This window comes from Erinaceus europaeus, chromosome 16 (assembly GCF_950295315.1).
Source record: "Erinaceus europaeus chromosome 16, mEriEur2.1, whole genome shotgun sequence".
NCBI classification, from domain to species: domain Eukaryota; kingdom Metazoa; phylum Chordata; class Mammalia; order Eulipotyphla; family Erinaceidae; genus Erinaceus; species Erinaceus europaeus.
The window spans coordinates 18,507,900-18,535,129 of NC_080177.1; the positions used below are offsets into that span (position 1 = coordinate 18,507,900).

General features: G+C 41.1%; 1 protein-coding gene across 1 annotated transcript in view; it reads right to left on the reverse strand.

The window, feature by feature from the left end:
* Nucleotides 1–27,230, reverse strand: part of ATP8B4 (ATPase phospholipid transporting 8B4 (putative)) — a 255,344-nt gene that overhangs the window by 167,806 nt on the left and 60,308 nt on the right. Inside the window, exons 5-7 of the mRNA XM_060174644.1 lie at nucleotides 20,104–20,217; nucleotides 18,547–18,645; nucleotides 11,717–11,778 (exon numbers count right to left, since the gene is read on the reverse strand). Coding sequence (XP_060030627.1) covers nucleotides 11,717–11,778; nucleotides 18,547–18,645; nucleotides 20,104–20,217 — 275 coding nt within the window. The remainder of the gene's footprint in view (nucleotides 1–11,716; nucleotides 11,779–18,546; nucleotides 18,646–20,103; nucleotides 20,218–27,230) is intronic.

The following is a 27,230-nucleotide window of genomic DNA, read 5'->3' on the forward strand; positions in this document are numbered from 1 at the left end:
AAAATGTCAATAAAGTAATTAAATTATGTACCATTAAAAGAGAGAGAGAGAGAGAAAGGAGGAGAGGAGAAGAGGAAAGGAAGAAGGAGGGAGAGCCAGGGCATCACTCTGGCACATGCAATACTGAGAATCAAATTCAGAACCTCATATTCATTACCTATACATATTTTTCCATCTACCATGTTATCAGCTTCGCTCTTCAACACATCCATGAAGGGTTTGCCATCTCGCATGGCATGGACCCTGCCCTAACCCTCTTCTCTCTCTCACCTCACAGTCCAATCAGTTATTCAGAGACTGACCTTTGCTGGGGACCAATTCTTTCATGAGTGACCCTAAGACCATGATGTCCCTACTAGCAGTCTCCTAACTGTTCTGTTAGGGTCCTCCATGTCTGTGTTCCTGAGTACTTCACACTTCCTTCTGCCAGGGCACTAACAGCTATAAAACAATAGTCTGTTCATTATCTGGACTCCAGACTCCCTGAGAGAAGGAACATGGATCTGAATAACCCTGTATCATTAGTGCTAGTTTTGTAGCCATAACTAGTGATCATTTTGACTACCCTATGGACTGAGAAGTATATATAAACGTGTGCATACGTTAAGTAAGAGAAGCACATGAGTGTGCATTAAATGGAATAGATGGCTACCCAAACAATGCATTCTTGCCACAGTTCTCAATGTCCCTTTAAAAGTCCTCCTTTGTGTCCCTGGTGAAGTCCTAGCACCTGGTGGCTAACATACAGAGGGAGGTGCATGCCTGGACAAAATGCAGCCCCTGCTGTCAACAGAACCACTTCAGGATTCACTGATGCTCTGGTCTCTCCAAGTAGCCCTCTAATCTCAACGCCACAGCTCAACAATCCACTTTGCTTTTCTCCTTTCTCTTAGAAATCCAACCCCCCCACCCCCCAGCTCCCCACCTGCAGGGGAGTCACTTCACAGGCGGTGAAGCAGGTCTGCAGGTGTCTATCTTTCTCTCCCCATCTCTGTCTTCCCCTCCTCTCTCCATTTCCCTCTGTCCTATCCAACAACAACATCAATAACAACAATAACTACAACAATAAAAAAGGCAACAAAAGGGAAAATTTAAAAAAAGAAATCCAACCCCCCATATTAGGCTGACCATTAGATGGTAGGCAAATTTAAAATCCAATTAATATTGATTTTAACCGAAGCTCACTTCTTTTCTAAAACTTGCTGAAATCACTTTTCACACCATCTATCTTCCATTAAAAAAAAAACTGGGGCTTGGTGGTGGCACACCTGGTTGAGAGCACATATTACAATGCACAAGGACCTGGGTTTCAGCCCCCGGTCCCCACCTGCAGGGGGAAAGCTTTGCAAGTGGTGAAGCAGTGCTGCAAGTGTCACTCTGTCCCTCTCCTCTCTGTCATTCCCTTCCCTGTCAATTTCTGGCTGTCTCTATTCAATAAGTAAACAAAGATAATGGGAAAAAGTTATTTAAAAAAACTATTGAGACAGCAAGATAACTCACACAAGAGGGTACCTGCTTTGTCATACATGGGCCCCTTGAAAGCCTGGCCCCCAACTCATGGGGAAAACCTTTGATGCAGTAACATCTTACTCTTTCTCTGTCACTCTATTTGTGGGGCTCTGTGCCTGCACTATGAATCCACTGCTCCTGGAGGCCATTTTTTCTTTTCTTTTGTTGTTGTTGTTATTGGATAGGACAGAGAAAAATTAAGAGAGGAGGGAGAGATAGAGAGGGAGAGAGACAGAGAGACACCTGCAGACTTGCTTCACTGCTCATGAAGCTTCCCCCCTGCAGGTGGGGAGCCAGGGACTCAAACTCTAATCCTTGTGCCAGTCCTTGCGGTTTGTACTATGTACGCTTAATTGGGTGCCCTATTGCCTGGCCCCTTAAATAATATCTTTCTTTGCATCTTCAGGATCTTCTTTGCCCCAACATTGGAGTCCATGCCCTCTTTTGCACAATGTTCAAGGTCACTCTCAGTTGCTTCTTCCTTTTCTTCCCAATCTCTGGTCACTGGTACACAATGCCACTGTCAAAGCTTTTTGGGGAGGAGATTCCACTTATTGATGGCTAATTATTACAGCCCCCAAATTCCCTAGTTCTTTATTATACTTTAACTCTCATTTAGACATCTTACTTTCTATGCTCTCTGCCTCTCTTTGATTTTTTCATTCTATGATTGAACATCTAGTCCCCATCAAAGATTGATAAGGAGAGCATTTTTTTTTAATTCCTGCCATGGAACAAGTAAATATTCCTTTTTTAAAACTAGCACTTAAATTTAAAGGTGACCCAAAGACAATGAATTATAACTGTGAGATATTGTTTCCTACCAGGTTCCCAAATCCTGCTAAGTTTTCTGGTTTTTTCTGGCCACCTGGCATCAATTTGAACACAATGCCTGTGTCCTGAGCATATTTTTTCAAGCTTCAAATTCCTAATGAGATGAGTCATTTTGCTCACATGGCTTACCTAATAAGTCCAAACAATAAAATGTGGAAGTGTCCTGGCAATTTTAGAGATAAACCTATCAAGTAACAAATTTGTATGAGGGCTTTATATTTAGTGCAGAAATTATGTGTCATTTCATTCTGTATCTTTTGCATCTATCATTCTTTCTGACACACAAGATGTCAATATGCTGATGAGTGAGAGGATAAATGAACAAATGAACTCTGGATTAAAAGCTAAAAGCAATTCAATATGAGTTTCCCAGGATTGCTGTAGCAAAGAAGCACAAACAAGGTAGTTTGAAGCAGCAAAAATGTATTCCCTTGTGGTTCTGTAGGCTGGAAGTCCAAAGGCAAGTTGTCAGTAGGGAAGTAGTCTCTTTGCAGGATCCAGAGAAGGATATATTACATGTCTCTTACCTTCACCTTCTCTCAGTTCCTGGTAACCTCAGTTATACCTGGACTCAGGCTGTGGAAATCCAATCTCTGCCTCCATCTTTAAAATATCTGCATTTTTGGTTTATCTTCTTCCCCTCTCTTCTCTTCTAAGGATTCGCGTGGGTCTACTAGGAAGATTACATCTCCAGATCTTAAATTAAGGGAACGATAGAGACAGGCTGGGAGTATGGATCCACCTGCCAATGCCCATGTCCAATGGAAAAGCAATTACAGAAGCCAAACCTTCCACCTTCTGCACTCTGGATCCATGCTCCCAAAGGGATAAAGAATAGGAAAGCCTCCAATGGAGGAGATGGAATACAGAACTCTGCTGGTAGTAATTGTGTAGAATTGTATTCCTTTTATCCTATGGTCTTATGGATGGATCATTATTAAATGAATGAAAAAAAATTAAGTAATGATAAAATGACATTAGAAAACTTTAGTCACTTATACCTATAAAAAAGAGGAAGAAATGAAGGCAAAAGGAAAAGAAAAGGGAAAAGAAGAGGAGAGAAGAGAAGAGGAAGCAGTGGCCTTCCAACCCCAGTCAGGCCTTCAGATAAGTGCAAAACTGGTATCCAACTTGACTGTAACTTTATTTAAAAAATTCCAAGCCAAAATCATATACCTAAGCCACTCCTAGATTTTTAATCCTCACAAACTATAGGCAATAATTCTTGTTGAAGTTTTCTTTTGTCTTTTTTTTTCCAAGTTGTGAGTACTTCTTTATTTACTTCTTTAAATATAACAGGTTCCCCATTAACAATTTTACTTACTGTAGTTTGGGTTATCTGCAGTCAGATGTTCTATGAAAACTTAACCTACAGTAAAATACTTGGAGAGAGAGGGGGAAAAAAAGCTTAGGAAGGTGTTATATCATTAATGTTCTCATATCTACAAGGCCTTTGTTGCTAGATTTGGTTGAGTTGGGTTTGGTTTGGTTTGGTTTGGTTTGGTTTGGTTTGGTTTGGTTTGGTTTGGTTTGGTTTGAGAAATTCTAGACCTCCTCCCTCTGACAACTAAGAAGACATACATAATCCTTTGAAAAATAAAGAGAATTGAGTTTTAAATATCATGAAGAACTGGTGTGATTTTAATTTTCATGGCATTCGAGATTAAGTGGGCCTTAGCTACAGAAAGCTCTAAGGCAGCAGCTGTGATTGTTTTGGGCCTATAACCAAGGAAGTACTAAATAAAAGAAAATAAATAGGAGGAATCCTAGATACTGAGAGAAAAGGAAACTATAGTCAGTTACACCTAACAGTGAATGGGAAACAAGATAAAAATGGCAAGTAGTTGAGCAAGGAACCTTAAGAGGAGAAAGCTAGGGAGTCGGGTGGCAGCGCGACGGGTTAAGCCTACGTGGTATGAAGCACAAGGAGTAGCATAAGGATCCAGATTTGAGTCCCCAGCTCCCCACCTGCAGGGGGGTCACTTCACAGGTGATGAAGCAGGTCTGTACATGTCTCTGTTTCCTCCTCTGTCTTCCCCTCCTCTCTCCAATTCTCTCTGTCCTATCTAACAACAATCACATCAATAAAAACAGTAATAATAACTACTACAACAATTAAAAAGAAAAGAGGAGAAAGCTATTTAAATGGAATCTCAGGGCCTGGGTGGTGGTGCACCTGGTTGAGCACACAGGTTATAGTGCATAAGGACTCAGGTTCAAGCCTCCACTCCCCATCTGCAGGAGGAAGCTTCATAAGTGGTGACGCAGTGCTGCAGATGTTTCTCTCTCTCCCACTCTATCTCCCCTGCCCTCTCAACTTCTGTCTTTATCCAAAATAAGATATATATATATTCATATATATATATTATTTCTCATGGCTTGCTGTGGACACGTGAAACTAATATCTACATTTATACCTTTATACATCCACATACAACACTGGGACCACCAGTTGACTTTATCTTTTTTTCTTATTATTATTCTATCTTATTTTTTACCACTTTAATGTGCATAGGTAAACTGGTGAGGATTGGGGTTGAGTCTTCGGCAGAAAAATCATTAGGAGGAGGATAAGGGTGCAGTTAACATCTGGGTTACATAAAATTTTTTAAAAAGAAGTTGATAGTGCCACCGGAAAAAAAAAAAAGCCCATGTGCAGAGTGCTATAATTTCCTGTTATTTCAACGTGTGCACCATTTGGATACATAGTCACTACTTAGAAATTCAGCACTTAAAAAATTGTACTCGTGCAATATAATAATTGATTTCAATGGAAAATCATTTATAAGGAATATAACAATGTCACAGTTCACATACAGAAACCAGCCCATTGGCATGTGGACCCTTCATCTGCAAAGCTGACATGCAGACTGCCCAAGAGATGATCAATTCAAGACTTAAGAAACTGAAAATAATTAACTGAGGGCAAAACTATTTTTTGAAACACTTTTACTGAGCATTAGTAGTGTGAGCTAAAATTGTAAATTAATTTTCAACCACTGAGTTCAAAAAGCACCCAGACTACACCCATTAGCTACTAAGCTCATGACAGTGTATCTTATTGGCATTGCTTGTTAAAAAAGAGACATATGGGGAGTCAGGCAGTAGCGCAGTGGGTTAAGTGCAGGTGGTGCAAAGCACAAGGACCGGCATAAGGATCCCGGTTCAAGCCCCCGGCTCCTCACGTGCAGAGGAGTCACTTCATAAGCGTGAAGCTGGTCTGCAGGTGTCTATCTTTCTCTCCCCCTCTATGTCTTGCCCTCCTCTCTCCATTTCTCTCTGTTCTATCCAACAACAATGACATCAATAACAGCAACAATAAGAATTACAACAACAACAAAAAAATGACAACAAGTGCAAGAAAAGGGAATAAATATTTTTTTAAAAAGAGGCATATAGGTGGCCAAGCAGTACCACACAGTGCACATGGACCAGGGTTCAAGCCTGCAGGGGGAAGCTTCATGAGTGGTAAAGCAAGGCTGCAGATCTCTCTCTGTCTCTACATAAAAGACATAAAGGTTCAAGAAGCCCAGAGGGTCCCAAACAGAATTAACCCAGACTTAAAGACACCAAGACATATCATATTTAGAGTGGAAAGGAATAGGGATAAAGAAAGGATCCTGAAAGCTGCAAGAGAAAAACCTAAGACTCACCTACAGAGGAAAACCCATAAGATTAGCAGCGGAATTCTCCACACAAACACTACAGGCCAGAAGAGAATGGCAAAATATCTATCAAGTGCTCAATGAGAAAGGCTTTCAACCAAAACTACTGTATCCTGCTAGACTGTCATTCAGACTAGATGGACGCATCAAAACCTTCTCAGACAAGCACCAGTTGAAAGAATCAACTATCACCAAGCCTGCCCTGAAAGAAGTTCTGAAAGGTCTCCTATAAATAGTCAGACCACCATAAATATGCCAAATATCAGAACACTCTAAAAATCTACAAGAATGGTGTTAAAATATTTTCAATCTATGATATCAATAAATATCAATGGCCTGAATTCACCTATTAAAAGGCACAGAGTAGGAAGATGGATCAGAAAACACAACCCAACAATATACTGTCTACAGGAAACCCACCTAACTCAACAAGACAAACACAGACTCAAAGTGAAGGGATGGAAAACTATCATACAAGCCAATGGTCCATAAAAAAGGTCAGGAACAGATATCTCTGTCTCTTTCCCTGTCTCTATCATCTCCTCCCCTCTCAATTTCTGTCTCTACCCAATAATAAAAAATAAATAAATGAAAATATTTTTTAAAAAGAAGCATATACAAAAAGGATGAGATTGTATCATTTGGAACAAAATGGGTGGATACGGTGGCAAGTGTGCTGAGTGAAATAAGAGATGAAGATAAGCAAAATCCTCTAACTCCCAGGTCCACTCCTCTACTTATAGGAAGCACATGAACACAATATATATGTGTCAACTTCTAATCTGTAAGAGCAATGCTTCTTGTGTATTTTTTGTTGCAGATACTCAAATAGAAAAAGTGAGAGCATTTTGTTCTTGTTTCTGGTTGTTTTGGATAGAAAAAGAGAGACAGAGATAAAACAACGAAAGAGATCACAGCACCAAAACTCCCTCCAGCGCAGTATTAGCCAGGCTTGAACTCGGGCCTCACACAAAGCAAAACAGCACACTATTAAAGAAAGCTAATTTGCCAACCCAGAGTAAGAACATTTTACTAAGAGCTAGAGTCCTCCCCCTTTTTTGCCACTAGTGTTATCAGTGTCTGCACCACTCCACCACTCCCAGCACTCACTGCTTTTTGTTCCCCTTTCCTCTAGACAGACAAACACCAGATGAATCATATATATGTGGGGCGTATAAATAAATAAGCGAGGAGCTGACAGAGCAATACAAATAAACCCTGACTGCTGCAGACGACCTCGCCAATGTGTCCTGGAACCTAACCTCCCCAGAGCCCTACCCCACTAGGGAAAGACAGAAACAGGCTGGGGGTATTTGGATGTACCTGTCAATGCTCAGGGCCAGCAAAGAAGCAATTACAGAAGTCAGAACTCCCACCTCTGCACCCCATAAAGATCTTTGGTCCATATTCCCAACAGGGGAGAAATGATAGGGGAAAGATGATTAGAAGGTTCTGAACTCCAACTCTGTCAGGACCCACAGAGAGAAGAGAGAAATGGAAGGGGCATTTGAGTGTAGTAATAGGTGTATGTGTGACTTGGAAAGGAAGAAAAGATGGGACCATACAAAAAATGGGATATGGAGGGAGAACCAGCCCAGGGGCAGTGTGCTCACCTACAAAAAATGGGATATGGGGGCTGGGTGGTGGCAGACCCGGTTGAGCACACGTGTTACAGTGCACAAGGACCTGGGTTCGAGACCCCAGTCCTCACCTGCAAGTAGATTCGTAGTGCAGGCACTGAGCCCCAGCAATAACTCTGGAGAAAAGTGAGAGAGAGAGAGAGAGAGAGAGAGAGAGAGAGAGAGAGAGAGAGGATAGAGAGAGAGAGAAAGAATGAGAAAGGTATGTGGGCCCATCTGGGCAAAATGGACCTGGTCAGGTCTTCCTGCCTCCGACCATCACTCTTTCTTGCCTCGGAAAGCAGGTGCCTGGGTAGATAATCAGGCAGTAAACATGTTCTGTGGACTTAGTACTGTGCTCAGTGTTGCTTTGCGAATGGTGAAGCAGGGCTGCAGGTGTCTCTCTGTCTTTCTCCCCTCCTATCACCTCTTCCCTCTCAATTTCTGGCTGTCTCTATACAATAAATAAATAAAGATAAGTAAAAATTTTTTAAAAGAAAAATGGTACACACACACACAAATAGACATAGTGGTAGAAATAATAGTCAATCGATATCTGTAACCTTAGGAGAACTGTAGCTTACAATGGAGGGGATGTGGATACAGAACTCTGGTGGTGGGAACAGTGCCGAGTTGTACCCCTGTTATCTTGTAATTTTGTAAATCAATACTAAATCACCAGTGAAATTGTAAAAAAAGAAAAATTATCTACACAATAAAAAAAAGAAAGGGGGCTGGGTGGTGGCTCATCTGGTTGAGCACACACATTACAGTGCAGAAGTACCCGGGCTCAAGCCCCCAGTCCCCACCTGCAAGGGGAAAGCTTCACAAGTAGTGAAGCAATGTTGCAGGTGTCTCTCTGACTCTTTCCCTCTCTATCACCCCTTTCCTTTTCAATTTCTGGCTGTCTCTATCCTATAAATAAAATAAGAAGAAGAAGAAATAAAGAAAGAGAGAAAGAAAGAAACATAAAAAAACAAAACCTAATTGCTCAGGGGGCCAAGGTAGGAGGGTATAAATGATAAAAGGGTCAACTAGTCTGTGGTGGAGGAAGATTGGCACATTGGTGGTTGGCAAAGCATGCAAACATAGATTTTGAAGAGTTCTTCGAGTGTGCTTCTAAAACATGAAGCCTTATAAAATAACATTTCCTCAATTAAAAAATGCTAATCACTGGTACTTGAGCATTAATGTATAAAAATATCCTAGCAATAGTCTCTGGAAATGATTCCCCAAATCCTACAATTTAATCAAATGCTTACAAAACCTACACTACATGGGAGATATTGCATGCACGCCCGTTCTAAATAGTATTGAATCTAGAAATGAAAAAGTGATAGTGGCATGTCTGTTCCACAAAAGGAATTCCAAAGGGATCTGATGAGAGGAAAAGCTCCCTTTAGCTCAGCATTAAAAAAGGGGGGGGGGCCCACACCTATGGACATCTAATCTTTGATAAGGGGGCCCAAAGGATTAAATGGAAGAAGGAGGCTCTCTTCAATAAATGGTGCTGGGAAAACTGGGGCCAAACACGCAGAAGAATGCAGCTGAACCACCTTATCTCACCAGAAATCCAAAATCAACTCCGAATGGTTCAAGGACCTGGATGTTAGACCAGAAACTATCAAATACTTAGAGGAAAACATTGGTGGAACACTTTCCCACCTAAACTTCAAGGACATCTTTGATGAAACAAACGCAATTGCAAGGCAGACTAAAGCAGAAACAAATCAATGCGACTACATCAAATTGAAAAGCTTCTGCACAGCCAAAGAAACCATCACACAAACAAAGAGACCCCTCACAGAATGGGAGAAGATCTTCACATGCCATACATCAGACAAGAGACTAATCACCAAAATATATGAAGAGCTCAGCAAACTTAGCAACAAAAAAGCAAATGGTCCCATCCAAAAATGGGCAGAGGATATAAACAGAACATTCACCTTAGAGGAGATCCAAAAGGCTAACAAACACATGAAAAATTGCTCCAGGTCGCTGATTGTCAGAGAAATGCAAATAAAGGCAACACTGAGATGCCACCTCACTCCTGTGAGAATGGCATATGTCAAAAAGGACAGCAGCAACAAATGTTGGAGAGGCTGTGGGGACAGAGGAACCCTTCTGCACTGCTGGTGGGAATGTAAATTGGTCCAGCCTCTGGAGAGCAGTCTGGAAAACTCTCACAAGGATAGACATAGACCTTCCATATGACCTAGTAATTCCTCTCCTGGGGATATACCCCAAGGATTCCATAATGCCCAACCAAAAAGATGTGTGTACATCTATGTTCATAGCAGCACAATTCATAATAGCTAAAACCTGGAAGGAACCCAGGTGCCCAACAGCAGATGAGTGGCTGAGAAAGCTGTGGTACATAGGCACAATGGAATACTATGCAGCTATTAAGAACAATGAGCCCACCTTATCTGACCCATCTTGGACAGAGCTAGAAGGAATTCTGTTAAGTGAGCTAAGTCAGAAAGATAAAGATGAGTATAGGATGTCCCCACTCACCAACAGAAGTTGAGAAAGAAGAACAGAAAGGGAAACTAAAAGCAGGATCTGATTAAATCGAGAGCAGGGCACCAATGTAAAAACACTGTGGTGAAGGGGAGGGTGGCCATTGGGCTTCCCGGCACAGAGGGGATGTGGGGGGGGTGTGGGTGGTGGGGATGGGACACAGTCTTTTGGTGGTGGAAGTGGTGTTTATGTACAATCCTATTAAAGTGTAAACATATAAACCACTATTTAATTAATATGATAGGGGAAAATTGATCATATATCTAGAACTTCTTAAAACACAGACTGAGTCTTTTTAATACATAGGCTGTCTTTGATATGTTGTCTCTCCCAAAAGCCTAGACCAGGGAGAACAGAAGCAACCGGAAGCACAGCTATATATAAGATGCTGGGTATTACACAGCAAATCCTAACAAAGGGACTTTCCAAAGTTAACCCTATCACCAAATAATGTGACGATAACAATAACTATCCATTGTCTTCTTGAACCCTAAGACAGCAGGAACCTCACATTTCCACTATAGAGCCTATATTTCCCCCAGTCCTGGAACCTTAGGGTGGGGCCCACTTTTCTGCATGCTGCTCTCAATTCAAATCAAATAATATTGCATCCACAGATCGCAACCTAATCAATGCAATGAGTGCCACCCCAGCATGCTTCACTTCAGACTGTGACCAGAGACTTCAGGTGTGGAATGACAACCCTTCAGCTCCATCACTCGGGTGAGACCTTTCCTTTCCTAGTATTCTCTAATTCCATTCCAGGTGGTCCACTCCCCAATAAAGTCCCCAAACCTAGATATAGTCCAGGTCCCCTGAGATAGAACATAGGTTCGCACGTGCCCATAAACTAGGGGGAAAATATATACCTGAAAGCAGAAGTACACAACAGCATGCAGGGAATACCCCCAACACTTCATCTGCACTATTCCAGTCTTTAGGTCCATGACTGTTCAACAATTTGTTTGGCTTTGTATGTTAACTCTCTTTTCAGCCACCAGGTTCCGGATGCCAGCAAGATGCTGACCAGACTTCCCTGGACAGATGACCCCATCAATGTGTACTGGAGCTCCACTTCCTCAGAGCCCCACCCTACTAGGGAAAGAGAGAGACAGACTGGGAGTATGGATCGACCAGTCAATGCCCATGTTCATTGGGGAAGCAATTACAGAAGCCAGACCTTCCACCCTCTGCAACCCACAACGACCCTGGATCCACATTCCCATAGAGATAGAGAATGGGAAGGCTATCAGGGGAGGGGATGGGATGTGGGGATCAGGTTATGGGAATTGTGCAGAATTGTACCCCTCTTATTCTATGGTTTTGTTAATATCTCCTTTCTTAAATAAAAAAGTATATAAAAAAAAGAAAAAATAAAGATTAAAAAAGGGGGGAGGGACATAAAGGTCTTACATTCCATTTTAATTCCATAAAGGACTTACATTGCATCTCTCTAATGGAGAGATAAACATATATTTAATTAAAAGAGAAAGTCACCACCAACTGTCAAGATCAGTTTGGGGTTGCCAGAAACATTAAGAACAGGCCAAAGGATGCATCTCTTACTTGCCATCGATGAGCACCTCTGACTGCCGATTGTTCACTTGATTATCACTCTTGTGACGGAACTGGAAAAATGAAAGAGTTGGTGAGAAAACATGAAATCATACCCTGTCTGCACAAATTGGAGCACAGAAAATACTCTGAGTTCATCTACTTAGACAGCTTCATCATCAGTCCAAAATGAGCACAACCTTTGTCTACTTTGGACCCAGGTCTTTGTACTCTAATTCTGAATCGAGACCTTTCTCATTCACCCTCCTTCTGGGTGTCAGCGATGGAACAAGTCTAGCCACATGCTCCTCTAATTGCCTCATATCCCGTTTGCCTCAAAGAAGACAGCGTGTTCTTTACTCTATAGCAAAGTTCCAAGGAAACCCATACGTTCATTCTCATGTCTTCAACAAAGATTAGGGTCTTCCATTTCTCTCACATATGTGCTCAATACTTTATTGGAACATCACTCATTCTGTTTTTATGGGTTTCTTTGACGTCAAGAAATTACTTGTAACAACATGTATTTTTAGTCTCCAGAAATTCTAATTGTTAACAGTGGTCTTATGAAATACTGAACATTTAAGACAAAAATCAAAACACAATACTGAGACACATTTGGTGTGGATTTGTATTTTTATGCCCAAGTGATTTTATTTCTTATTGTATATTCCAGTGATGTAAATATCTTACATTGCTCAGAAGAATTCAAATATTATGATTTCTCTACTAAAATCCTAAATTAGCAGCCATTCAGATGCATGATTTGTCAAGATCAGATAAAAATAGGCTAGAATAGAGATAATGCATTAGTTCAGCTACTTAGCCTAGATAAACAAACAAATATAGTATAAGGATACACAAAACTTTGATTTCACAGACTTTAATAATAAAGATCAATGCTTTTTTTAAAAAAAAAATTCAAAATACTGTGTCAATCTCCTAATATATAGAATGCCTCTGGTAGCTCTTACCTCTTTCAACATTCTTCCCAAAACACACTCCAGTTTCTCTACTATCCAATGCACACACTATACTGATTCCCAATTATAAATCAATGGATATTACAAGAAAACAACATAGTTAACATCTGTTAATATGAAATAAGTTTTTACATTTCTAGAATGTATTAAGTCAGCCTGTCACTGACATGCAAATTTATCTCCACCTGTACAACAATAGAAATGGAAATCCTATTTTATTTAGTGCATTATTTGATAGGGGCTCTACATATTTTCTAATAACTGCTCCATAGTTCACTCCATCTTTTCTCACCTCTAAGCCTCTGGTTTCTAATTATATTTGGCGGATACACTGAACGAACATGGAGTCTTCTATTCCAGCAATAGAGCAAAGTGGAGTGAAATGGGGTAGTTGTACTCTGACTTCCTTCAAGCTGGGCTAACAGTGACACTTGCTGTACGAATAGCTTCAGCTGATGGCAACACTCAACTATAGCTCCAGACCTCAGTTCTACTTCTTTCTTTTGCCCCTTCAGGTCTTGAAGCAGTTTTGCCACCCATATGTGCTACCCTGCATGTTTTTTTTATTATTATTATTAGTAGTAGTAGTAGTGATTTAATAATGATTGACAAGATTGTAGGTAAGAGGGGTACAATTCCCACCACAAGAGTTCCACATCCCATCCTCTCTACTGGAAGTTTTTCTTATTCTTTTTTTTTTTTCTTATTCTCTCTCTCTCTCTCTCTTTTTTTTTTTTTTTTTTGCTGGGGTTCAGTGCTCAGTGCCTGCACTACGAATCCACTGCTCCTGAAGGCCATTTTCCCCATTTTTGTTGCCCTTGTTATTGTTCTTATTGCTGTTGTTGGCTAGGACAGAGAGAAATCAAAAGAGGAGGGGAAGACAGAGGGGGAAACAAAGACAGAAACCTGCTGACCTACTTCACAGCTTGGGAAGCAACACCCCTGCAGGGTGAGGAGCTGAGGGCTCCAACTGGGATCTTATGCAGGTCCTTGCACTCTGCACCATGTGTGTTTAACCCCCTGCGTTGTTACTGCCATTACTGCTGGACCCCTGGAAGTTTTCCTATTCTTTCTTTTTTTTTTTTCCTCCAGGGTTATTGCTGGTGCTCGGTGCCTGCACTACAAATCCACTGCTCCTGGAGGCCATTTTTTCCCTTTTGTTGCCCTTGTTGTTTATCGTTGTTGTTATTGCTGTCGTTGTTGGATAAGACAGAGAGAAATACAGAAGAGTGGAAGACAGAGAGGTGGAGAAAAAGATAGACACCTACTGACCTGCTTCACTGCTTGTGAAGCGACCCCCTGCAGGTGAGGAGCTGAGGTCTTGAACTTGGATGCCTACGCTGGTCCTTGCGCTTTGTGCCATGTGCACTTAACCCACTGCACTACTGCCTGGCCCCTAGTTTTCTGGGAGTATGGATCAAAGATAGGAGCAGAAGGTGGAAAGTCTGGCTTCTGTAATTGCTCCTGTGCTGGACAGGAATGTTGGCAGGTTGATCCAAACCCCCAGTGTGTTTCTATTTTTCCCTAGTGGAGTAAAGCCCTGAAGAGGTGGGGTTCCAGGACACATTGTTGAGGTCATCTTCTCAGGGAAGTCAGGTTAGTGTCATGCTGCCTTGCATGTTTGTTCTTCCTCACACTCAGTCTCTGTAAGTGGTCCTTTAATTACGCATTCCACTTGGAAGTCAGGCGCTAGTCCAGGGGGTTAAGCACAGTGGGGCGAAGCACAAGAACCGGCATAAGGATCCTGGCTCCCGAGCCCCTGGCTCCCCACCTGCAGGGGAATCCCTTCACAGGCAGTGAAGCAGGTCTGCAGGTATCTTTCTCTCCCCCTCTCTGTCTTCCCCTCCTCTGTCCATTTCTCTCTGTCCTATCTAACAACAACGACATCAATAACAACAATAATAGCTATAACAACAATAAAAAATAAGGGCAACAAAAGGGAAAATAAATATATATATATATTTTTTAATTACTCATTCCACTCCAGAATCTCCCCCTTTCAGAGTGACATCTGTTTCCTGCCAAGACCTTGACTGATAAAGATCTTCAATCATTGAACTGGCACATGTTATCAAAGAGGAAAAGACATGCTCAAGTATTAACTGCAGCAAAGGTAAAAAGAGACCTAGTATTTAGTTACATCTGTATTGAATATGAACATAATACCCTGAATTGACTAGCACGCTATCACATAAGGATCAATCAGTTCATCACCTGAAGCTATGCCTTCGACTTGGACCTCAGAGTGGGAGCCACTCTCACATCTACTCGGGCTTTGACAATAGACTTTGGTACTGGACAGAAAGAATCTGGAACAACCCCAGGCTTGTTCTCTAGAAATGGGTTTTGACAAGGGTACTGCCTCAGAACAGGAAAGTGGGTAGAAAACCAGCACTGACTGTGCCTCTGCTGTACACTACGCACTGCATCAAGTATTCTACATATAACATCTCATTTTATCCTCAGAGAGTGACAATGGCATTAGGTAACAGTATGGAGAGCAAAAGGCTCACACAAGTGACTTGTCTTCTAGCACCCAGAAAACAAGAACATGGAAGAGCACAGTATCTTTCTCCAAAGCCCATTCCTTTTCATCCTACTGTTCTACTCATCTATGAAGTGTGGTTATCATGAATAGTACCATTAATGCAGTATGGGGGAAATCATGCACCTAATGAATGCTATTCCCCTGAAAGGTGAAATGAAGTCACACATTTACTCAAGATGGCATTACTCAAATGCTTGCTGAAATTTCCTCTCTTAGGAAATGTAGGAGCTCATCCACACTAATGGACCAAGATAGTGAGGGACAGGAACCAGACCTTTCACCTTCTGCACCCCATAATGATCCTGGGTCCATGCTCCCAGAGGGGCAAAGAATAGGAAAGCTGTCGTGGGAGGGGATGGGATACAGAGCTCTGGCAGTGGGGATTTTATGGAATTGTACTCCTCTTAGCCTATGATCTTGTCAATATTTCCATTTTATAAATAAATTTTAAAAAAATAAAAAGAGAAAAATCAAAATCAGTGAAAACAATTCCAGATATTTATGGGGCAATATTAAATGGAAGAATAGCATAATGGTTATGCAAAACCAGCTTTCATGCTTGAGGCCCCAAAGTTCCCAGGTTTAATTTCCAACACTATCATAAACCAGAGTTGAGCAGTGCTCTGGTTTTTCTCTCTGTACCTCATGAAAATAAATAAAATATTTTTTTAAAGGAATACAGGAATACAGGAATTCCAGAAGAAAAAGAGAGAATAGGGGGAAGCTCTGACTTGAGGAAATAATAGCCAGAATTTCTATTTCCCATCCCACCCCTCCCCGCCCCTAACTGAGAAAAAAGAAATTCAGATTCAGAAAGTTCAAAGAATTCAAAACAAGGGTGCATAATGGTAATGCAAAGAGACTTTCATGCCTGAGGCTTCAAAGTCCCAGATTCAAGGCCCCATACCATCATAAAGTAGAGTTGATCAGTAGTAATCTGATCAACTCTAATAAATAAATTAATAATAAATCCAAACAGATCCACATCGACATACTATAATTAAAATGACAAAAAAAAAAAAACACTGAGAGAAACAAGAGAAAAAATAGAGTCACATACAAGAGAAACCACATAGGATTATCAGATTTCTCAACATCATACCTAGAGGTCAGACAGAAACGATAGGATATACTCAGGGTAATGTAGATAGCATAATGGCTATGCAAAGAGATTCTCATGCCTGAGGTTCCAAAGCCCCAAGTTCCCCACACCACTATAAACCAGAGCAGAGCAGTGCCCTGGTAAATAAATAAATAAATATACATTCAAACCACTATGACAGCAAAAAAGAGATAACACTAATAAGTGAGATCAGAAACAAATGGGAAAGATTACAACTGAAATCATAGGTGTACAAAGGACCAAAAAAACCTACTATCAACAAATGTATGCCACCAAGAAGAAACAAAACCTGAATAACAAAAAAAATGAAAATAAAAGTCTAGGACCAGGTAGTTTTACTAGCAAGTTCTACTAATCCTCTAAAGATGGCCTATAACCTACTCTTCTGAAGGTCTTCCAACACATCAAAGAAGGAAAAAAAAATCAAAGGGAATTCTCCAAAACATTTTTATAAGGTCAGCATTACCCTGACATCCAAAGCTGATAAGAACATCACATAAAAAGGAAAATGCAGAGTATATCCTTCATGAACATAGACGCAAAGATCTTAAATCAAATTAGCTAATCAATTTCAACAACACATTAAAAGGGTCATATCGCAATATAGTAAAGGGTATGTATGGCAAAAAAAAAATCACAGCTATAACAAGGGCAACAAAAGGAAAAATAAAATTTTAAAAAATTAAGATATGAAAAAAAAATCACAGCTAATGTAACACTCAATGGTGAAAGACTGAAAGCTTTTCTCTGAGATCAGGGATAAGCAGGGAGGCCTACTCTAACTGCTGCTGCTTTCCATAGTACTAGAAGGTTGGATGGTGGCTCACCCAGGAAAACACAAATATTACCATGCTCAAAGTTCCAGTCTCAAGCCCCTGACCCCTACCCGCAGGGAGAAGTGAAGCAATACTGCAGGTGTCTTTCTGTCTGTTTCTCTCTCAATCTCTCTCTATATATATACTATATATATTATTTAACATATATATTTTTTAAAAGATATAATAGGGCCGGGGGGGCTAGAAATGGTGAAATCATGCAGTCACCAAGTCCTAGCAATAATCTCTTTTTTTAAATTTTTTTATTTATTTTTAACAGAGAGAAAGATACAGTGAGAGAGAAACCAGAGCTCTGGCTTATGGTGGTGCTAGGGATTGAACCTGGGACCTCAGAGCCTCAGACATAAAAGTCTTTTACATAACCATTATGCTGAGACACCCAACCCATCCCAGCAGCAATCCTAGTGTGTGTGTGTGTGTGTGTGTGTGTGTGTGTGTGTGTGTGTGTGTGTGTGTGTGTGTGTGTTGTTTTCATAGGCAACTAGGCAAGAAAAAATAAAGAAATGCCCAAATTGGAAAAGAAGAAATAAAATGTTCACTTTTTGCAGATGGCATGTTAAATACATGAAAGACCAAAAAATGGGGGCCAGGTCATGGTGCACCTGGTTGAGGACACATGTTACAATGTGCACAGACCCTGGTTAGAGCCCCTGGTCCCCACCTACAGAGGGAAAGCTTTGCAAGTGGTGAAGCGGGGCTGCTGGTGTCTCTGTGCCTCTTTCACTCTCTATCTCCCCCCCCTCTCAATGTCTCTCTGTTCTATCTAATAAAATGGAAAAAATGGCCATCAGGAGCAGTGAATAACCCTGGAGACAAAAAGAAGAAGGAAGAGGAGGAGAAGGAGGAGGAGAAATGGAAGGAAAGAAGGAAGGAAAGACGGAAGGAAGGAAGGAAGGAAGGAAGGAAGGAAGGAAGGAAGGAAGGGAGGGAGGGAGGGAGGGAGGGAAAGAGGAAGAGAGGAAGGGAAGAAGGAATGGAAAAATAAAGAGAAAGAAAGAAAGAAAGAGAAAGAAAGAAAAGGAGGAAGGGAGGGAGAGAGAGAAAGGAAGGAAGGAAGGAAGGAAGGAAGGAAGGAAGGAAGGAAGGAAGGAAGGGAGGGAGGGAGGGGGGGGGAGGGAGGAAGGTAACCAAAATGGCTGTTGGGCTTTGTGAGAACTATGGTGGTGGGGAGAGCAAGGAGGGGCGACACACAGAATTTGGTGAGAGGTGAGAGGTGAGGTGACTTACACACACACACACACGCACACACACACACGAGCATGAATGTATATCCCTGAAAACCACTATTAAGTAACTAAGAAAACTTTTAAGATGTTGAACCTCAAGAGTAAGTACTCAAGGCAAATACTCACATAGTCATCAGTGGCATCTTTGACAGCTGTCATGGTTATCACCAGGACCAAAGGCACAATGGTGGTAAACCAGGTCAGGGAGGAGATTTCTGGAATCAACTGAAACAAACATTTGCAAATCATTGAAGGCTTTTGAAAGTTAGGAAATACATCTTTCATTTTTCATCACTGGGTTTTATAAAGCGTGGTAGAAATTAATGGGATTGTCTTCTGTTATTTGTACAAATGAAGAGCAACTATCAATCATTTAAGTATTTGTGCTTGGTTATGGGACACTTGGTCATAAGAGATCTCACTAAGCCAAATTTCAGACTAGTTGACAAAAAAAAATAAAATTTTATAGCAAGTTAAAAATAAGCTTCTTGAAATCTTTCACCGATGATGATTTTTTCCTCAGAATAATAAATGTCACTGTTTTTCTTCAGCTTGTCATTTCAGTTTGTGACAACCTTATCAATTCCTCAGCAATTCCCAAAGAGAAGTTTGTTTTCAATATGTGATTTGTTCCTCAGAAGAGCTCACTCACTCAGACTGCATCAGCGTTGTTTGACACAAACCTATAACGTGTGTGTTTCATGTATTAGTATCATCCACTGCACAACACAGAGTACATCGTGAATGGTACCTGAGAGTCAGGAAGCATTGTATTCCTGAGTACTATTCTCCCATTTTATACAGAATCTACAAGGTTAAGCAACTGAGCCATAAACCTAGGCCTATTTCTTTCCAACGCCATACAGTTAAATATCCAAAGTCTCCCTCCTCAGAGAAGCATCCTAAAAATTGACATGAGTCTCTAGGGTGATTTTTCTCTCCTCCCCGCCCCCATTTTTTAATTTATTATTAATAGTGGATTACAAGAAGGCAAAATTATAGGTTACAGTTTCACACCATACCCAGCACCAAAGTTCTGTGTGCTCACCCTCCTAGCTCCCAAAGTTAAGAAACACAGTTCTTACAAAGCCTTAGAAACAGCTCATTTTATGTGTATGGCTTTTTCTCTCTGAGATGTAAGTAAAGTTGAAATTGCACTTAGGCCCAAATTTCAGACGGAAAAGGAAATGTTATTAATTACCGACTTAGCCAATTAAAGCTGTAAAAACAAGTCATCTACAGGGAAATAGCATATAATACATATAATTAATTTCCTACATGGATGTAAATGTGCTTACTCCTTAGATGCAAATGAAATTTGCCAGACTGAGTACCATGGACTGTTAACCAATTCTTATTCTCAATTCTGGCAATACCTGAGCTGTCACATGAGAGGAAGGGAGGAAGGCTTTGAACAGTAATTATTAGGCTCTGGTTTAGTTCAAGCAAAGTGCAATGTTGTATTTCAAATGACTCCAGTGTTGAGAATGATGAATGTCCTGGTTTTACCCATCCATAGACCTCCCACGCTTGTGAAGAGAAACAGCAACAATAACAACATTAGAGTCTGGTAAATGTGTCTTTAGCAAATCATGAACATCAAGCTAAGAGAATTAACTTGGTTTCTGAAAATAATCCAAATTTTTTTAACAAACACATGTACAAATATAACCTAAACATTACCTGTAAAATCAGAAGGAAAAGGAAGTAGGCATTTGCCACTCTCTGGAATTGTTCAAATAAATTAATTGGTAAGAAGGTGAGAATATTGTACTTGGATGTGTGGATACGATTATCCTGAAAAAGAAAACAGCATAGTGTGACTTTGGAGCAAGACACTGCTCATTATCAAAAATTACTGTAAAACTTGCAAGACTGAGTCTGAGTTAGGCCAGAACAATAAAGATAAGCCAATGATTGAGGAAATGTCAAATTCCCTGGGACTGGAGACCTTCATTTTCCCTAAGATGAAATGCTCCTTAATTCTAAGTGAATGCCATTAAATCACCCATGACTAAAATATGTCTGAAGTGTAAAAGTCTTCCCCTGAGGTTTTGTACCTGTATGCATCCATTCATTTGGCAGACAGGTCTTGATCACGTACTTTACACAGACACTGAGTCCATGCTGCAGTCTGTGGTCTAAAAGGAACTTTGTGGGTCATCTTTTCCACACACCCAAAGGACAATCCTTCTGATAACTCTGAAAAGGTTTCTCTAGATCTATCTTGGAAGCTTTCTGACAGAAAACTAATCACCTTGCAAGACAGCCTGATCTCACTTCAGAACCGGGATTAATGTTAAGGTTTTTGTAGGAGTCAGGTGGTGTGGTACACTGGGTAGAGCACACACATTACCAAGCCCAAGGACCCAGCTTCAAAATACTGTTCCCACCTTCAGGGGAAGCTTCACAAGCAGTGGAGCAGTATTTCAGGTATCTCCCCTTCTCTCTTCCTATTGCTCACCTCTACCAAAAGAGAGAGAGGTAGAGAAAGACAGAGACAGAGAGATAGAGAGAGAGAGTAGAAAATGGCCACAAGGAGCAATGAAATCACTGTGGTCATTACGCAGGCAATGAAATCCAGTGGCAACCCTGATGGGAAAAGAAGGAGGAGGAGGAGGAGAAGGAGAAAGAAAAACCCAAATCTTTCTTTCCACAGGTTTTTTTTTTTTTTCAGTATGCCAAATCCCATCCATTGGGCCACCTAGATGACGTCCAAGTCCTTTCCATGTAGACAGTCTTCAAATACTTGAAAAACACTCACTCATCGGACTCTCGACATCTTCTCCACTCTGACCTCCCCAACCCCCCAGTCATTCTCCACGATGTATTTTATAGACATCTCTTCTGGGCCAGCCTTTCCTGGATGCACCCTGTGACTCTACTTCTCTTCTAAAGCAAAGTATTGAGAATTAAATCCGATTCTGTCAGCCCACAGACATTAGAAAATTGATGTTCTCTGTTCTGAGTCTACTATAGCACTATGACTTGAAATTTCATTAATATTTTGGCAATTATACCTCTACTATTCTTATGGAATTTTGATTAGCTGAAATCTCTAGACCATTTCTTCATCACTATTAAATCTGGCTTCCCCTTGATATTTATAGTTTATATGTATATTATATTAACAGTGAATATTTTATTATTGACGCATGATATTTCATATATTCTGAGGTCACTATGATGGAAAAAACATTTCATCTTTTTTGTGATTAATAATAGGTTACATTATTGTCAGACTAGAAAACAAAATTTTAATCTTGAGATGCTACCCCAATGCATTAAATATTCCTCTTCGATTTGTAACATTAGAAAAATTTAAACACATGTCTTTTACATATACTGCCAAATCTACAGACTAGTACATTTAAGAAAAAGTTCATGGAAAAAGTTTTTTAATGTTTTAATTAAAGAAATAAAATAGGGGGGGGGGGACTTCCAGGGTGGAACTATGGTGACCTAGTCACGAGAAATTGGCTCAACCAGAGAAAACAAATATTATAATAAAGTAACTAAATAAATTTCATCAGAGAACAGCTTGGATTTCTGGTAAAGAAAAAAATCACTATCTGAAGGCTGGTGGTGGTGCAGGGACAGAAAAAGCAGGAGGAGGGGAGGGAGAAGCCTTCAACAGCAGGCAACACTGCGCTGCTGGCAGACACCATATTTGTGATTGCTTCAATTACATGTGGCAGATTTAAAGGTCCCCATGTGGGGCCACTCAGGGACCAAATGGCGTAAAGAAATCTAGGGGCTAGAGTGTGGGACACTCACTTAAGCATACATACTACCATGCAAAAGAACCCTGATTTGAGCCCCTGCTCCCCACCTGTAGGAGGTACGTACACTTCATGAGCAGTGATACGAATCTGCAGGTGTCCTTCTCTCTCCCTCTCTATCTCCCCTCTTCTCTCAATTTCTCTCTGTCCTGTCAAATAAAAAAAAAAATTTAAGGGAAAAAAATTAAAAAATGGCCATCAGGAGCCATGAATTTGTACTACTGGCACTGAACCCCCAGTAATAACTTTGGTGGCAGTAAAATAAAATAAAATAAAATCTCTGAACTGCACTTTAGAGCTGTAAAAACCACAAGCTCTTAAGCAAACCCCAGGGAATCATTCAGAGGAACTGCGGAATGGAGCACAGTATCCTTATGGCATCAGGAAAGCCTATCAAACCCTAAGGTGTCCATAAATGCCATAAAGAGCCTGGTGATTGGGATCAGACTGTGTTGCAGGCAGCAAAACTGACAGTAGAGTTCCTATTTTCAGGAATCAGTCTGGGAAGAGAAGGATGGCTGGGATCTTCCCCACATCCAAGTTTGGTCTCTGTTTCAGGGACATGAAGGGCTATAATACTAAGTCATTTCTTCTGAGTTCCCCCCCCCACCCCCAGGCAGCTCACATACAAAGCAGGAACCAGCACCACCTGTTGCAATAATGTTGGTATGCTTCTAATTCTGCTTCTAAAAAACCCTTCTGTTTCATTGGTTTAATCCCCCCTGCTTAACTCTGTATTCTATTTACATAACCACTGTTAACTAAGCACACCCTGCCTGCAGGGCATTGGTTTAATCCCCACTGGTTCATGATGTCTTTTTGCTCCGCCCCCTCTCGTAGTACACCCTGATTTGCTCCAGTCACTTTTCGCTCCACCCTCTCTATGTCACATCCTGTTTCCACCCTACTTGGCAAGTATATATATATAAGGACAGGATTGCGATTATAGTTCGTTTAGATGGCTTAGATTGTGTTGCGTTACACATGAATAAAGAGACACTGCGTACAGCTCAGCCATGAGTCTCTCTCTGGTCGTCTGTCTCCCACCCGCGAAGCTAGCCCTACACAATAACAGATACCAAAACAGATGAGTAAAACTAGGAAAACACTGGTTCTTCAAATCTAAGACGCAGGTCAGAAACTTAATGATGTAAATCCAGGAGAGTAATTAAGAGTTTAGGGAATATGTTATCAGTAAATTTGAAGAAATTCGAAGTTCTCAATTTCATATGGAGAAATGGATTAAGAAAGAAATCCATGAATGGGGCCAGCTGGTGGTGCACCTGGTTAAGCACACACATTACAGTGTACAAGGTCCCAGGTTCAAGACCCTGGTCCCCATCTTCAGGGGGAAAGCTTCACCAGTGGTGAAGCAGGGCTTCAGGTCTCTCTCTCTCTCTCTCTCTCTCTCTCTCTCTCTCACTGTCTCTCTCTCTCTGTCTCCTCCTTCCCTCTCAATTTACCTCTCTCTACCCAATACTAAAAATAACAATAAATTTAAAAAAAAGAAATCAATGACTTCAAATGTTCACTTGATAGGAAAATGAAAAACTTGAAAACAGAGTTACAGCAGGGTATGTTGGACAATTTGAATTCATCCCAGTCTCAAATATCAAGTCAGGTAAGCAAACTTAACCACGTAGAAAACAGAACATCAGAAATAGAGGACAAACTGGCCTTAGCTTTTGATTTTAAAGTAGGAGGAGGAAAAGGATTTCAGAAAAATGAAGCAACTCTTCAAGAGACTGAAAACTCCATCAGAAATACAAATATAAGAACTACAGGGATCTCAAAAAGGAGAAGATAGAAGGAAGGGAGTAGAAACCATATTCAAAGAAATAATAGCAGGCATTTTTTCCAAAGCTGGGATGTGGTAAGGAGACAGATGTTCAGGAAGCAGAGAAATTATAAGGAAGGGGATGCTAAAGAGGAAATCAGACAATTGAAAGACTCACATGTTCCTAGCTGTGCTTTATTTATATTTTTCTAATGTACTGAAACTAAAATAGAGCTGAAGACTGAATCTTGCTAAAAAGAAAGGGGGAAAAGGATCAAGAGAGAACATCTACTGAGATAATCAAAATGGTGACAACAATCTCTCCTATAAAACTGAATTCCACATAGGTGAGGAGTCAATTGTGTGGAACAAAGTGATAATGCCAAATGAGAATGGTGACCATTTCCTTCACTTGACAGATAGCAATGGTCCTATTTGTTCAGCTGGCTCTACTGAGACTGTCACAGATGATGCAAATCCTCCTGGCTATGACTATGAACAAGGAACGAGGGCTCCCCCTCCTGGGCAATCTCTGGATCCAAGTACCTTTCTTCATTTTTCAATCAAAAAAGGAAAAAAAAAAGTTACCATTCTAGTTGCTTATCCAGGAGCAAAAGAATTGGTAAAGATGGACTATAACTAAAATAAGCCTACGATCTACAAAACGGAGAACCCCAAGTCTTCATCTGAACTATTCCAGCCTTTAGTTACATGATTAGTCAAAAATTTGTTCAGCCCTATATGTTAACTCTTTTTTCAGACACCAGGTTCCAGATGCTACTATGATGCCAACTGGACTTCCCTGGGCAGACAACCCCACCAATGTGTCCTGGAGCCTGGCTTCCCCAAAGCCTGCCCCACAGAGGAAAGAGAGAGAGAGGCTGGGAGTATGGATCAACCTGCCAATGCCCATGTTCAGCAGAGAAGCAATTACAGAAGCCAGACTTTCCACCTTCTGCACCCCATAATAACCCTGGGTCCATACTCCCAGAGGGATAAAGAATAGAAAAGCTATCAGGAGAGGGGATGGGATATGGAGTTCTGGTGGTGGGAATGGTGTGGAGTTGTACCCCTCTTATCCTATGGTTTTTGTCAGTGTTTCCTTTTTATAAATAAAAATTTATATATATAAAGAATTGGTAAAGACCTTAAATCAGATATGTTAATAATATGCAGTCATTTCATTGAGTCAACCTACAGGACGTATGGTCAATATCTCGTACATCTCACTCCATAATACAGAACATCAGATCTTTGCCATTGTACTCATGGGACTATTTTTCCAGCATCAACTACCAAAAACATTCCAAAACAGAAGGAAAGCAGAGGAAGAGGAGAAGGGGAAAGGGCAAACAGAAGGAAAGGGGTAGGGGGGCTGAAGAAGCATGGCATCTGGAGAATCCACAGTATCTTTAGTGGAAGGCAAAACTTCAGTCTGTTGACCAGATAGGCCACTGAACTGACCCCTTGATGAGACAGGCCTAACCACACAGTTGCAGGCAACCCCAAGACAAGGCAGATCTCTAATGTAGCAGGAAAGGGCTTCACACCAGGGAAGCATTGAAGATGACCACTCCTGAGGCAGGGAAGTAGCTCACATGGCGCGAAACGCAAGGATATCAATTTGAGCCCCCAGCTCCCCACCTGCTGGGGGTGGGGAGGTCCACTTCAAAAACGGTAAAGCAAGCCTATAAGTGTCTTTCTCTTCTTCTCTCTGTCTTCCCCCTCCTCTCTCGATTTCTCTCTGTCCAATCCAACAAGAACATCAGCAACAGCAACAATACAATAATGACAACAACAACAAAATGGCAAAGATGGCTTCAAGGAGCAGCGGATTAAAAACATCACTTCTTTTAGGATGCTCATTTCCAATAAGAAGGAGACAGAGCTGACTTGAAGAGACTCTTCTTAAATTGGGACATGAGGAGAGTCAGGTGGTAGCACAGCAGGTTAAGCGCACATGGCAGCAAAGCGCAAGGACGGGTGTAAAGATCCTGGTTCGACTCCCCCCACCCCCCCGGCTTCCCACCTGCAGGGGAGTCACTTCACTAGTGACTGCAGGTCTGCAGGTGTCTATTTTTCTCTCCGTCTCTCTGTCTTCCCCTCCTCTCTCCATTTCTCTCTGTCCTATCCAACGATGACATCAATAACAATAATAGTAGTTACAACAATAAAACAACAAGGGCAACAAAAGGAAATAAATATTTAAAAAAATAAATTTTAAAAAATTGGCATATGTGCTCAACAAATTGTTTGGCTTCATATGTTAACTCTCTTTTCAATCACCAGGTTCCAGATGCCACCAGGATGCTGGCCAGGCTTCCCTGGATTGAAGACCCCACCAATGTGTCCTGGAGCTCAGCTTCCCCAGAGACACACCCTACTAGGGAAAGAGAGAGGCAGACTGGGAGTATGGACCGACCAGTCAACGCCCATGTTCAGCGGGGAAGCAATTACAGAAGCCAGACCTTCCACCTTCTACAACCCTCAATGACCCTGGGTCCATGCTCCCAGAGGGATAGAGAATGGGAAAGCTATCATGGGAGGGGGTGGGTTATGGGGATTGGGTGGTGGGAATTGTGTGGAGTTGTACCCCTCCTACCTTATGTTTTTGTTCATTAATCCTTTCTTAAATAAAAATTTTTTTAAAAATTGGCATATGAGGTAAATAACTCCTCCTCTCAAGAGGTATTGAGTAATAGAGTGTAGAAAGGTATCACCCCAGTAGTGACCCTGAGTTACAGAGTCAGTACAAAACCAGGCAAGAAAGAAACTGGCTTTAGAATCTGTACTGAGAATAGTCTGGCTTTACTGTGAAGATTAAAATCATAAATAAAGTGGGAATTACTGAAAGCTTTTCAGTAATCTTGATGTGATTTTAACTTATTTTTTGCCATCACTAGGATTTTACAACTCCAGGTCAACTTTTCAGAGAGAGAGAGAAAGAGAAGAAGAGATACCACAGCACAAAAAGCTTCCTTTAATGCCGTGTCGCAGGACCAGGCTCACAGCGAGAGAGTCTAATCTTAAAAAGATTCTTAACACTATGCAGCTATCAAGAACAATGAACCCACCTTCTCTGACCCATCTTGGACAGAGCTAGAAGGAATTCTGTTAAGTGAGCTAAGTCAGAAAGATAAAGATGAGTATGGGATGATCCCAACATCAACAGAAGCTGAGTAAGAAGATCTGAAAGGGAAACTAAAAGCAGGACCTGACCAAATTGTAAGTTGGGCACCAAAGTAAAAACC